The sequence below is a fragment of the Myiozetetes cayanensis genome, unplaced genomic scaffold, assembly GCF_022539395.1.
Source record: "Myiozetetes cayanensis isolate MyiCay16 unplaced genomic scaffold, myiCay2020 scf6-25, whole genome shotgun sequence".
Taxonomy (NCBI): domain Eukaryota; kingdom Metazoa; phylum Chordata; class Aves; order Passeriformes; family Tyrannidae; genus Myiozetetes; species Myiozetetes cayanensis.
In genome coordinates, this window is record NW_026087853.1 from 7,873,967 (window position 1) to 7,888,687 (window position 14,721).

The window sequence follows — 14,721 nt, forward strand, 5'->3', positions numbered from 1 at the left end:
ACTTTGGTCACAGTCCGCATGCAAACACTGACTGCAGCTTGCCAGGTTCTAGCTGTAAACTCACCTGTCCTCATTGGTTTTTGTATGAGCTGCACTGAAAAGGACTTGCCAGATGCTTTTGAAACCTCCTTACACTAGTATTCCAGTGTTCCAAACGTGACAAATTAAAACTTAGCATTAAATTGAAGTGCTGTTTATAAAAAAGTTTCAGAGTTCAGAGACCACAGTGTCCATCACTTAAGAAGTTTTATTATTACAAAATTAAGCACCACCTCATTTTTTTTTAAATAAGTGAATTAATTTATTCATATTTGTACATTAATTTGTATACAATTTCAGGTAGTATTACAGTTAGATTAACAAAAGCTAGTTACCAAAAAAAGAAAATACAAAACTAAAAATTATTCTGGAAGCTTATTTATTACAGAAGTGAAGTTTCAAGGTCATGTTCATGTAAGTCAAATTTGGTGGTATTTGGTGAAATATTTAGATGTTTAAAATGAAATGTTTAAAAAAACCCAAGTGATTTCTATAAAATCACATCTAAGGCAGATTTTTTTTTGTACATTGATTTTAAACATTTGGATAGAGGGAAAAACCTGAGATCTATACCCAAAAGCTATTCTCTGCAGAAGAGACATACACATTTGTTTGCTTTCTGTAGCAAACAGTATATATAATTGTTACTATAAAAGTTGTGCTGTACATTAGCTGTAGTGCAGGTCACTTTCATATTAAGTGCCAATAAAGGCTTAACAAAATATACAAAGTCTTAAAAGGTGAGGCTGTTTAAAGCATTAACTGTATACATATTGCACACTACCGTGAATACTCATGGTTCAAAAAATACTCACACTGCATTTGCCAGTTCTTACATAATGAACCACACTGGAATGAGAGAGTCAAGAACAGCAAATATTTCCAGCTGTCAAAACAGCAAAAAGTGAGAGGCAGGTCTGTGGAGGCTGGTGTCTGTGTCTTCCCTCAGGGGGCCAAGTCTGCAGTTCTCACTGGTCCCGGGACTCGTAGAGAAGTTTTGCTGCCTGACAAACACAAGGGCAAAATGTCATTTTGTTAACTAAACTTTCACTTGCAGCCACCTGATCTCCTTTTCTTTTTACCCCTCCAAAAATCTCCTTTAAATCCAAGGCTTTAAATTCTTCCTCTGTTTTCCTCCACCTAAGGCACATACTAGCATTCAGGAAGTGCTGAGCACACTTTCATGGCAACAGAAAGTTTGAGGACACTGGGCTGAACAGAGGTAAATGCTGGGGTTGGAGCAACTGGGGAGCTCAACAATGGCAATAAAGCAGCAAGCAGCCACACACCTGCCTGTGCAGGCACCTTATAAGTTACAGTTCTGATGAGCAATTGATCAGATGAATGAATTAGGTGGGGCTTTGGTTTTTTCCACCGTAACTCTGACTTAGGAAATATGACTCTTCAGTTTCATTACCCATACAGGGTCCTAACAGCAAAAGATTAAAGTCTTCTGTTTTCAAAAATCAGTAACTTCTTTGAGCCTTCATAAAGCAGTAAAAACAATTAGCTGAGTTTAGGTTCAAAAGAGTATTTCATAATGCACATTCTTCAGCCAGAAACAAAAAACCTAAGGAACTTTAATTCTTACTTCTTGTCATCTAATGACATATATAAGATCTCAGAAAATTCTTTAGAGTACATAACTTCTTCAACTATCTGAGCATAAAGCTAAAGTCACATTCATTACAGCCATCCATAGGTTCTGTTTTCTAAGCAATGAGGCCCTTTAGTCCTCAATAAAAAAATAACAGAAATACTCCTAAGGCTGCCTGCTCCCTTTAGTGCTCCTAAACACCCCATGTGAAGACTTTCTCCAGCTTTCTCTACATTTTGGCTGCTGTCCTTACCTTATGCATGGCTGCCAGCCAACTTGCTGACAGCTTCCTGTTACAGTTGAAGTCCTCACCGGCAGTGAATTTCATTTGCGTTACCTCCTCCGACCCAGGTACCTTGTACTGCAGAATCATACCTATGGCACGAGTGTTACCTCCTGGAAAGAGAAATAACACCTTGAACAGCAACAGGTTTTGCCAGCTAAGTAAAACAACTTCTTCCAGCTCATAAGCACGTTTGAAGAGCTCGTTGCTCAGTTCGAAGCACAAGCAGCTGCAGGTATCCCAGGGGGTTGTGACCACGGCTGGGAGTGCCAGGCAGCGGAACCTGCACCCTCAAAACTGTTTAATTCTCCCCGAGAGAGTTAAAGACTATAAACTCTCCCTGCATAAGCCATCAGGTGAGGCCACGAACACTGAGAACACCCTCATGATTTACTATCATCACGTTAAGACACGTGATACCACAGTTTCACACTGTAAGCCTGCAGTCTGTAAGCGGAGTTACGACTGTCCTCTTTGATGGCAAAGTGGGATCCCTGCTGGATACACACTCTGGCACAGCAGTCAGAAGTCCCTCCAAACCTGGCAAAGGTTGGGAGAGATGCTTATGCAAGACCAGATAACAGCTGACAAATCTACTTCCTGAAGGAAACTGCTACAAAAGAAGCTGCTCTGACAACAGCACAATAGAGAGATGTTTGTATCTCTCTTACTCTGGCTGCAGAGATGAAGATAAACTGAAGCAAAAATACACAAATTAAACAAGAGCTTTCAGAATGCCACGCTTCATTATCATGACTTCCTGCAGCAGTGGAGCATAAACTAAGCCCCAGGAGCAGCACCAGCACACACAGACGCTTTGCAGAGCTCTTTTCAGAAGTGTCTGCATGAGAGGGCTCCTGAAGGCTGTTACTGCAATATCTGAGGAGCCAAACAAATCACAGTCTCAGTCTAACCAATCCAATAAGAAGCCCACAGCAGGGTTTATCAAAGTAGCTATTTGTTCCTCTATGAGGATAAATGGAAATTCAACTTCATCACTTGTTCCCCTGCACCTGTCAGTCAGAACAAGAGGTTAAGGGACTACTTAAATCAGTGAAAATTAAACACCTACAGCCTTGACTAGTTTGCCCATGTCTGGCATTTCAGGACATTACTGAGTCAGGCAGAACACACCTTGCATGATAAGAGGTCTTCTTTCTTCTAAAAATATGTAAAAGCAAACCATTAATTAATAGTTCCAGTGCAAAGCCTTTCTGAACAGCACACAGGGAGTATATATTTCATTTCTGGTATACCCCATTCAGCACACTTGTTAAAGCAGGTGGCGTGTAACACTCTACCACTGAAAATACTATTTCTCCTCTTCCCTTCTCCCTTCCAGGATGGACAACAGTTCACCTGGTCTAAAGAAGGCCCTGAGTGCTTTAGTTCTCCTCCAAAGTGTTACAAAACATTCATTCTTGGTTTAATAAACAGACAGATGGGAAGGAACAGATGCATGTCAGATTTGAACACAACTCAAACTGAACAGCAGCTACAGATCGAGCAAATGAACAGCACTGCAGGGAAGAAAGATGTGAGGGGGGTCACTCCAACATGCTGAGGTGAGTCATGCTCAAAGGCGCTGGTGATACCTTCAGTAACAGGCTGGCTCTCCAGAAGGCTGGTGTAAGTGTGAATATCTTTTTCTACCATCAAGAAGGCAGGCAAGCAGAAAAAAGATAAAGCAGTCAGAAGAGTAGTGAACAAGGAATTAAAGCATTAAGTGACTCAGCAACACATCTGGTTGATTTGAATACCGAGGTAAGTTTATCAAGGTTAACATGCTGCACTGACTGAATACTGCACAGACAGGCTGTGCAATTAGAGAAACCCAGCAGTGACAGAGGTGTTGATAAAGTACAATTATTGAAACTCCTGACCTTGTTTGTTCTCATTTCAGTCAAATCATATTCAAGTTCATCCTGAAATACTCTAAAATCTGGTAAGAGATGAGGCAGTTAAGTAGCTGCACTCCAATACAGATGTTACCAGTTTCACTTGGCCACCCCTTCGTCTTGAATAAAATTTAAAAAGCATAGTTTACTATTTATTCCCTCCCCCCACACACAGTTCCACTCTCCTAACAGCTGTCTGTACTAGCAGAAGAGAAATCCCAGCTGGATTCTGAAATGGAAAAGGCTAATACCAAAGACTAACAGTTCCTTACTATGAGCTTTTAAATCAACAGACATTTGTATTTAGCCAAGAGAAAGGATCAGAACAGGTGATGACCACCCTTACTCAGGTTCATTGAGGGGCTCTCCCATAGTACAGCTGTAAAGGAATTTCTCAATTCTTAGGTTTTCCCCAAAATCCCAGTAGCCACATGGACAGGGTTTCACACACTGCACTCTATTCTGAGAGCAGCTGTAATTAACACAGTTACACTGAAGTTACCAATAACCTAGAACTGCAGTCTAGTTCAAACAATAATTACAACTTCACATTTTTTTCTAAATAGTTCATTTATATTAAATGAAAAATTTACCTCCAGGAGTAAATCCCTCTGTAAGTATCTGAACAGTTGAAATCTGTATAATTTCAATTTCATAGTGGCTGTCTCCATCCAAAACCAGGTATCTACATAACAGAAGAAAACCTTTTTTTAAATTTTTTTCCCTATAATATCAAGTCCAAATCAAAGAAAAAAAAATAAAGATAATCTCTCAGTGATGCTGTTTATGTGTTGTTTGGGGTGAGGAGGGAAAGAAATCAAGCAGGATGTATTACTCTTCACTGAAGTTCTTCAATTATAGAAAAATAACCCTACAAAACCCATAGTTCTGTTTGCCAGGAAACCCGTCCAAAAATATTAAAAGCTCTTCTTTTATTCCAAAATTTTATTCTTCCAAAGCTCTGGAGGAAAAAGTGAACAGAGTCCAACGTGGTCTAGTCAACCAAATTACAGGGGATGACCAAAGGAATGCTTTGCTTGTAATGTTAAACAATATGGTGCAGTGTTAGAATCGTTCCAAACCAAGCTTCTTTCAGTGCCTACAGACTTTTCCCTGCTCCTGCTTCCCACCATCCCCTATTAGGTGGTAAAAACACTGTATTCCAGTGGCACCGAGGGGCATTATCAGTGAGCGGAGGTCCACCCTTCCAAGGCATTCTGATCCACACTCCTAATAAGTTCAAACAAACCGACTCCAGTAATGTCAGATAAATAAATCTATCCTTTCCATCTGATTACTCTCTCCAATATCCTCAGAGCATATTACTCTTATAGTTTCTTTAGGATATCAGGTAATAATAGAGCTGCAAGTGCAACAATACTACAGTTTGCAAGTGCACTTTCTTTCTTACCTCTGGTTGTTGGAAAGTCGACAAACCATGAGTTCAGATTTCTCAGATGTTCCCAGAGTTACAAAGAACGTAGCACCTGGGAAGAAATGTTTCAGTGTTCTAATGCAGAGTTCAAGAAGGAACATTCAAGTATAAAAAAGGATAAGTAATTTTTACTTATTAATACACTAAACTGGGTGAAATAAGAGAGTAATTGAAATGTTAAACTGATTAACATCAGCAGAACACTCAAGTATAAAAATCTCATATTTAATGATCATGTTCTGAATCACGGGACCTTTCACACATGCTGTAATTTCTCCCACATGCTGTACAAATGCACATGATATCTAAGATGAATCTTAAAAATCAGAAGAGAATTGGAGGTGGCAAAGGCAGGCAATAAAAGACCCTATGTGGTCATCATAACACAAGCCACTGGTTCAGTATTCAAAACAACAAAAAAAGAGAACAATCTAATAGCAGGACATGACCTTCCGTTCCATGCTTAATAAACAGCAAAGACATCTCTTTTTCATTACTGAAGGCTGGCTCAGTCTTGCTGTGAGGTCAGTGAACTTCAGCCTTCATGTTGTGCTTCTTCCCCCTCAAAACTGCTTTGACATGGGGAAAATCATCGTTGCTACATTAAGAGAAGTGATTCATAACTTCAAGCAGCCTACACGCCTAACCCTTTATTTCCTCCATGCTTCATGGCCCCTGTGTTACCTCATCCCAGTACTGCTGGTCTGGGAAATGAGAAAATAACAACACAAACTGTGGCTCTACAGCAACTCAGGAACAACTGCAGACTTTAACAGCAGAACATGAATGCAGACAGGACAAGCTTTATTAAAAAAAAGTCTTCAATTTAGAGCACACTGTTTGAAAACTTGTCTACACCCCCCTGGCAAAGCAGAGTGAAGAACGATTTGTGTGCTACAGGGATGAACACGCTCCCTTCTGATCCCAGGATCTCCCCAGGAACCATCCACGCTCATCAGACGTGGGGCTCAGCTTACCCATTATGCACACTGGCATCATGCTGAGAGACCATCAAAAGGCACTCAGGGATCACAGAACAGTTTAAAAACTGAAGATTCAGCTTTCTTAATGTAATTGGAACACGAATTACGGCATTGCCTGTAGTTTTAATCCTATGGAAAATTGGCCACTCACGATGATCTGCCATCAACCACAGTTATAGGCCACGGGCAAGATCAAAGCCCTCAGATGAAGCTTGAAACAAGCACTGTATCTTGTTCAAAAATATTAAACTATTCTCTACTGTAAAGTATTTTTCATCCTTATTTAATGGCTAAATAGATGCAGGAATATGGCTAAAAGATGCATTATTTCAAGGAAAATGCCAACTGCATACACATCTGTTCTCACAGGCATTAAAAATCTGTCTTTAACTAAACCACTATTTTTAAAGACCAAAAAGTATAAACTGAGAGGTGTAAACATTTCTAAGAAGCGTGATGTAAACATTCCTACAAAGTGTGAACCTCTCTCTAAATGAACTCGTAACACAGAATTGTCACCCACCAGACAAGAGGCACGACAAGAAGGAGACAAATCCGCAGCTTGCTGGGACGAGGGGCACCGCTCTTACTGTTTATCAGGACTTGAATAAACACGAACGAGACCAAACAGCTCATCTGTGCACGGAGCCCTTACCATTCATGAGCACTTTGAGCTGCTTGTCGTAGAACTCCGTCTCCTTCTGTGAGACCAGGGCACACTCCGCGCACTGGCGCACGGGGTCCACAAAGCACATGCGAGGCAGAGGCACTTTTTTGCTGCAGCACTTGTCGCAGAAACACTTCCCACACCTCCGGCAGTGATGCTGAGCAGGAGAGAACGTTTTGTTTATTTATTTACAAAGGAAACTAGGAGGGGATAGTTTGATACGGTTACTACGTTACTACGTCTCATCCTCCCCAGCAGTTTCTCCAGTGGGAAAGATACATTTTCTTTGCCTGTGCCTCAACCTGTAAGTGCTGAAGTGGCAGAAAGAAATCTCTGTAGATTGAACACAGAGGACTGAGGATAGTGTGAACAGCAGCACTCTAAGCCTTTGCTGGCACTCTGTAAAGATGCCTCTGAAGCAGAGAGGAAAGGGCTTCTCCAGTGTCCAGCAAATCCTTCACCTCACTGTCAGTAAAGACCCAAGAGTGGTTTCCAGGTCCCTTCTTACTTCCAAGCAAAGATCTTGGGAAACTTCAACTGAAGTCTCTATCCTTCTTCAACTGAAGATACTACTCTTGTCTTTTAAAACTTATTCTCAAGTTTCTCCCGAGGAAAAAAGATAAAAATCTTCATACTGAGAACCTAAAGCTATTCCTCTATCAGAAATATCAGGCAGCAGAGTACAAACCCAGTGAAGCTGCAAAACCAGAACGACTATTGCAATGTGTTTCACAGCTCTTAAATCTGCAACAAGTGGCCTATGCTCCAGATCACTCTTGGGGTGTGACAGTGCCAGGAGATCTTCCTGATGCAAGTTCTCGTGACAGAACAAGCATTGCCAGGCAAGCAGGAACTAATTTGTGGCTCAAAGCAAGCCTGAGCAGTCTGATACAAGGAACTGATACAGTGCAATTTTGGTCAGTGTTAGGCTTTCCTTTCTTGCAAAACTCTCTGGAGCACCTATTTCCCAGGGCTGCCTGCAATTGCTTCCCAAAAGTAATGCAAGTAAAATACAACAGCCTTTTATCTGGTTTGAGTGTGTCTGGTTTAAAATTTCTCCTTCCCTCTCCCTCCAAACAATAAATAAAAAACATTGACTTTGTCACCTCACTACAAGTCACACTTCTACATCTTTCTCACTTTCACAAGGGCATGCTAAGGGAGTGTCAGTGTAGTTATACAAAGGAATGATATTCCCTCCTAAAAATCATTGTTGGCCTTTCCTGGGAGAGTGCTTTCCTTCTCCATGTCATATTCTGCACACCAGTAGCACTCCACAGTGATCTGCTTGCTGTAATGTAATGAACATAATTACTCTAATGTTAGTGTTTCCATGCAGTGAGATACATACTAATTATGTAGTTTACACTTTCTACTTTAATCAGAAGTTCTCTATTCCAAACCTACAATAAATCCTGGTTTACTTTCAGATTCTCTATTCCAGACCCAAGATAAATCCTGGTATACTTTTAGAACAGGAGGAGAATCTGCGTTCTGGTTCTTTACATTTCAACAATACGGTTCTTTAATGTAAGATTATAATTCATTATTCCTGAAAACATTACATTTCCACAACTAAATTTTCTCCCCAAACACAACTGAGTTAGTTGATTTGGGTGCTATGTCAGTACTGATGTTAACAGGCCAGCATGAGCTTCTTGAACTCTTCCTTTGACTGTAAATCCTGCAGGTACCCAGTAATTTAGAAAAAACATGTATTACACACTGAGTAACAAGAACCATTGCAAACAAACAGAACAAAAAACAAGAAGGGCTCTACTCAGAAAAGGCAGAACAGAAAGAAAAACTAATTTACATCAGACTTTGCAGGGTATTCTACTGAAATCCTCTACATTTAATTCAAAGTAAGTCTATATTAGTATTTTGCAACAGTTACTGCTTTACATTTCATTGATTTCTCTTACCTTTCTAGTTATGAAGTCAAATTTTGTATCACACTGCATACATCTTGGGCACTGGAAAACAGTACAAATTAAGATTAATCTACAACATTTCTAAACTTTTAATTCTACCACCATATACAAAGAATGAACTTTATATTATGCCCTATAAACAACACCTCCAACAAAGTTCCATCCTTTATCTTTCCACCATGGATGGCTGCCATTTAATATTCATGTAGCAAAGTGATGTCATCCCCATTTGTAAGACCAAAAAAGCTGCCAAACCTCGCCCTAAGCAACAGTGCATCTTGCCAGTGGGCAAAACTACATTTCAGAAGTATTTACCATGCTTTAATGTTTGGCTATCCAGACAATCCTATATTCCAGAGTCAACTTTTTACACAAGTTTTTCTCCTCACTGTATTATCCTGTGATGCTCTGCTGACTCTCTAAAACATTGTATTTTAATGCTCTCACTACTCACACACTTTGGAAACATGCTACGAGATACTTGCTTTTATTCCAAGCCACCAGGACCTAATTTTTATTCCAGCTACAAGAAGTCACTTCCTGAAATATCTCTTTCCTAAAACAAGCTTACACCCACACTCCTCCCAAAAGAAATGCCAGAAAAAAATTGAAGGAGTTTCTCTCTCTCACAGCTAAGCAGAGCTTAAGGGGTGACAATTTTGATTGCCTAAACTACCAGGGGTGATCAGTGACTGCAGGACAATCAGATTTTTCTGTATAAAAGTCACTTACCAAAGGGCTGATACTCAGCCATTAGGTCACTGGATTTTCTGGATTTTCAACAAGATTTTACATATTTTTATCCACCATATCAAAACTCACTTTCCATGGCTTATATTGCAATTATTTCTAGATTTACAAATATTAATTAAAAATTGTACCTGACATCTGACTCGGGAGAATATGGTTAGACCCTGTACTAAGTTTTTAACTCTACAAACTGCAACTCCTCAAACCGGACTATCTCAGTCTACAGCAGAATGTCATCTTAAGCACATGTCCTAAGATAAGCAGGTGCTATTTGCTAAGCACACAGTAATGACCCTTTGCCTTTAATTAACATATTTCAATATTTAACCCTTTTTTTCTATAAATCCCTTCAGGTTACAACAGCTTCTATTGGGTCAACTACAGCCAAAAACATATTACAGCAGCTAAATTAAAAATTCTCTAGAAACTTTTCACGTTCTTTTGAAGTGTAGGCTTGTTAATAACTGGCAATAGTTTACATGAAAGGTTCTTATGTCTAAACAGACGTTTAACACATAAGGGCAGTCACTGTAACGGAACATAAACAGCTACTTGTAGAATTTGTTACAACAAGCTGTTTCTAAATCCCACACAAAAGAGAATTAGAAATGTTCCTGAACCATCTCAAATAACACACAGAAAGCTAAGGCATCCAACCACCTCTTTTCACAATGGCTGTAGAAAAGCTTATTCCAGGTTTCACCTCTGTAACTCTACAGCTAATACCAGGTTCTGCTCTACACTGATCTTGACTTAGTGTCTTAATTTTTGATGTGTAGCTTGTCTGGGAGCTGGACCTGGCAACAATTTTAGTATACTTTGAATTTACTTGGAGTCTAATTCTTTTTCTTAATGTAAAAAAGTAGGAGGGTTTTTTGGTTGGGATTTGGTGGTGATGGTGGTTTTTTTTGGGGGGTGGGGGTGGGGAGTTGGGGTTTTATTTGTTTGTTAGTTTAGTTGATTGGTTGGGGGTTTTTTGATTGGTTTGGTTTGGGTTTTTCTGTTTGTTTCTTTGGTTTTTGTCAAAAAGCAGAAAGCATAAGTTACAAACTAGAGGGAAACTAGAGGGAAGAAAAACCACAGAAACCAAACTCTTCTAAATACTGTCCTACAAAGATTTCATACACAATGTTATGCTAAACATACAAGTGCTTCTCAGGAAGGAGTGAAATTATCCATCCTGTTATTTAACACAAACTCTATAGAACAATTCCAGACCCAGGATGACAGCCCTGCCTGATACACAGAGCAGTCATAAATAAATCTCAAGTCCACTGGCACATGGTAGTCGGCACTGGGGAACGGGATTTTCCTAGGAAAATGTTCTGACACAAGTAGGTTCAATACGTTGTTCCTTAAGGGCATTTCTGCTTCAAGTAACCAGAACCAAGTGAACCCATTTGCATTAATATCAACTTCTGCTTTGCCTGGGAAAAGACCTTTATTGTACAGTATCTTGAAAGGTGATTTTTTTCCTATTCATCTGTACACTGACAGAATCAGAGAGTGACAAGTATTGAATTAAACTTTATTGCTTGAAGGGGTTTTATCACATTTAGAGAGAAGGAAATACCATGTCCAAGTTGTTTTTCATGTCTTCAAACAAAAAGATGTGAAGTAAAAAAAATTAAATAAAAATTCATGTCACAAGTATATTCATTTCATGTACAATCAGCCACTAATACTGATATCAGGTTACTTCATTTGGCAAGAGGAAAATGGAAGAGCATCCAATAGTTGTTGCATCTTGGTATTAATTTAAAAATATACCGAGAAGCTGGTTCATTACAAATAGAGTGGAATTTCTCAGGTGTTTGCTCAAGTGTGGTAACTGATTTTCATAATACCACGGATCCAAACAGAGGTGAGACTCCCACAGATGGACAGGAAGTTGTAGTTACACTTCACATGCTTTATTTGCATACATAATAACACAGCGACTCAAGAAGCCATGCACAGGAACACCTGGTTGAGCTCGTTAACACATCAAACCTTTGCAAACGTGGAAGTTCAGGAGCTGCCCAAATCCCACCCAGGACCACGCCTGACGAGCAGCTGGTGCCAGCTGGAAATGGCAGGAGGGGACTCGGGGCAGATACAGCTCCTGGGGCTTTCTGGTACTGCACCAGCACTCCAGGGGCAGCTCTGCCACACAGCCAGGGCCGCCTCCGAGAGCCTGAGCCGAGAGAGGTCCCAGCTCTGCTGAGCTCAGTTCCCTCCTGCAGCCACTGAGGAACGCCAGGGAATCGCTGTCACCACGTCTGTGAGTTCCTGCGCAGCACACAGCGTTCCTCAGCCCTGGAAGCATCTGGGGCACAGCTGGATGTCACGAGGTCTGGCCACCCCTGCAACCAAACTGACAAACTTCACTCGATTTCTAGTCTAAGGTTTCCTTAACAGAAACATCGTCAGCTGAGCTCTGATGGTGATTTACAAAGAAATTCCGGGTCAGAAAAGACACAGAAAAGTGACCAGCATTTTAAGCTCTGTCTCAAGTTTAATGATGCTCGGCACAGATTTTCATAATATTATCCACCTCAGCTCTCTTATCTGTATCACAAGTAAGAGAACCAAAAGCAAAGTTCTCAATAATCCTGCTTCAGTCTTACACTTCAAATTCCTCAAAGTAACTGATATTTTAAGACTGTATAATCTCATGACATAAAATTAATAACTTGAATTCTATTTCAATGCTATATGAGCTCCACAAAACTAACTGCCATAATTCATAGGTGACCTTAATTTTTAAAAAAACAAGATGGTAGACTCTCCCTACGTAAGAAAAATAAAGCCACTCAGATTGTGAGTGTTACTTGCTGCACAGCAGAGGCCAGTGGATCTGAAAAGCCAGATTAGCATTGGCTAATACCAGTCAAGGTCTTGTCTTGGACAAAGACACTTAGTTTTTCATTATGTCTGACATGGTAACAAGATCAATAGTTCTCGACTCATTCATTAACTGGATAACACTGTCTCTTTAAATTTCATTTTTTAACAAAAACATGGTGTTTCTAAGCTTCCCTGCGTATCACATACCTGCTTTATTTAAGGGAAAAGTCTGTAACAGGTTCGGTAATTGTTAACCAAAGGGATGTCAGAACTTCAAAATTCTTTAGGAAATCTAGTAAAATAACTAGTTACAAAATACCAATTCATATTCTCAATCTTGTGTTAACAAATGCACTTAAAACATTTGCCTGTAAGCAAGCAGCAAATCTCAACAGCAAATATCACTGAGGCTGATGCAAAGACAACACTCAGTCACAACTCAACACCAGCAGACTACGGGGAAAAGCTGAACTTTAAGGGAAATGAATAGCTGCAGTACAACTGTAACATCAAATTCAAACTAACAACACACATCAGACCGATGCCTCTAAAATATACAGACTTAATTCTCTAAATATATCTAAGTAGTTCAAATAAACCCTACTACAACCCTCAGACAACCTTTAGCTGAATGAAGATGGGTCTGTGTATTAGACTGAGTTTTAAGCGTCTTGTTTTCCTTGATGAAACCAGCCTGCTATAATCAAGAGTTACTGACACGCTAAACTGCATTTCAGAAGGTCAGGGAGAAAACCAGTGTCCATTTAACTGTTACACAAATGGCATCTGCCAGGAACCAGGTTTCCAGGCAGGCCAGGTGAGTGCACAGGGGTGCAGCAACTCACCTACGCAGCAGAAGCAGAGCTCAGAGTTATTGCACAATAACTGCTCAGACTTTGCTACAAGCTCACAGATAAACGCACACCCCGCCTGCAGCACACCCAGAGCACACACGGCGCCAGCCGGGTGGGAATCCGGGCAGCTCAGCCCAGACATCTTCCTTCCAAGGACACCCTGCTCCGGCCGCTGACAATTTATCTTACCCACACTTACAAGGCAGAAAACAGCTGCTACCGATGGGTTTTCTAAGTGTGGAAGAGAATAACTTGAGGAAACTCACACTAGGTATTGCAGCAGATCGCTTGTTTATTAAAATAAATTGAAACAGTCGCTTCCCAAAAAAGGGCTGTTATTTCAGGCAAAACCAGCGGCTGATTTACTGCTCATTCCCTTTACGGCACCTCAGGTGGGCCTGACCTGCAGAAGCTGTGCTGGCAGAGCGAGTCTCCAGAATTATTACTTACTACTTTCACACTTTCTGCCTCAAGAGATACCAGGCAGAGGGAAAAAAAACTCTCTTCCTCGTTCCTCACTAAGGGAGGACACAGCGTTCCCACACAAAACAGACCAGCCACGTCTGATTCTGCCAAAGAATTAGCTTCGTCTGGTGACTCCCGGCTAAAATTCACGTTGGCTCACCTAAAATAAATCTCCATTCCGGTCCCATTTAAACGCGCTGGCGTTGTCTCCACACCACAGAACAAATAAATAAACAAACAGCGCTGCATTACCATCCGGCTGCGGGGACTGGCAACAATTAGCGCACATTACGTGAGATTAGATACAACATCACGATCGCGTTGTTTGCTTGGTGTTTTAAGAGCAAACCGACCGAAACGGTGTTAAATCGTTCAGGGCTTGTTTAACACCACGAACATCCGCACCGGGAGCCAGAAGGGCTGTTCTAACTCAGCCTTATCAACTTAACGCTTTTGTATAACTACTTTTACATCTCCAGAGCCTTCAGAATCACCTCCGTGAGCACTTAGAGCCTTCAGAACCGCGTTTATGAGCGTTTAAAGCAACGCTGCCCAGATCGCCACGCTTTTAACTCGGCAAGCCGCCAGTTTTTGTGGTGGGGCCGCAACAGCCCTGAAGAACGAGTGATTAAAGCCTTGCGTGCTTTAATCCATCAGCGTGAGGGAAATAAAAAGAGGGGGGAAGGAAGGGGAAAGGGAAGGGGAAAGTGCGGCGCCCCCGCCCGCGGCGATACCTCCTTGTCGGGCACCCAGGGCGGCTCGTCGAGGCCGAAGGGGCTGCGGGCGGAGCGGTGCTCGGGCACCATGCGCAGCCCGCTCGGGGACCGCACCAGCTTCTTGGCGTCGCCGCCCGACATCTTCCCGCCGCCGCCGCCGCCGCCGCTCGGCCAGGGACGGGCACCTCCGCCGGCCAATGGCGGCGCGGACCCGCGGGACGGGCACGGCGCTCGGCCAATGGGAAGAGCGAGCTGCCGGCGCCCCGCCTAC

At 41.5% G+C, this 14,721-nt stretch overlaps 1 protein-coding gene across 2 annotated transcripts; it reads right to left on the minus strand.

Annotated features, from left to right (window-relative positions):
- Positions 1-276: 276 nt before the first annotated feature.
- ZFYVE21 (zinc finger FYVE-type containing 21) lies at positions 277-14,618 on the minus strand. Of its 2 annotated transcripts, XM_050336959.1 has the most exons (8): positions 14,469-14,618; positions 8,828-8,878; positions 6,891-7,059; positions 5,229-5,304; positions 4,411-4,502; positions 3,515-3,568; positions 1,890-2,032; positions 277-1,043 (listed from the first exon to the last, which is right to left on the minus strand). In XM_050336959.1, exons 1-8 carry the CDS (start codon positions 14,589-14,591, stop codon positions 1,008-1,010), a joined length of 744 nt encoding a protein of 247 aa, XP_050192916.1. In that variant the 5' UTR covers positions 14,592-14,618; the 3' UTR covers positions 277-1,007. The 2 variants fall into 2 exon arrangements, with proteins under 2 accessions (XP_050192916.1, XP_050192917.1); XM_050336960.1 differs by lacking the exon at positions 3,515-3,568.
- Between the last annotated feature and the right edge of the window lie 103 nt (positions 14,619-14,721).

What these genes read in the sequence shown, in the direction of transcription:
- ZFYVE21 (XM_050336959.1), bottom strand. Translation starts at nt 14,591, where the DNA reads ATGTCGGGCGGCGACGCCAAGAAGCTGGTGCGGTCCCCGAGCGGGCTG. An exon ending in AGAGGGATTTACTCCTGGAG is followed by an intron (nt 3,569 to 4,410) that starts GTAAATTTTTCA and finishes TCTTGATGGTAG; the next exon opens with AAAAAGATATTCACACTTAC. An exon ending in GGCTGGCAGCCATGCATAAG is followed by an intron (nt 1,044 to 1,889) that starts GTAAGGACAGCA and finishes TGTGTTTGTCAG; the next exon opens with GCAGCAAAACTTCTCTACGA.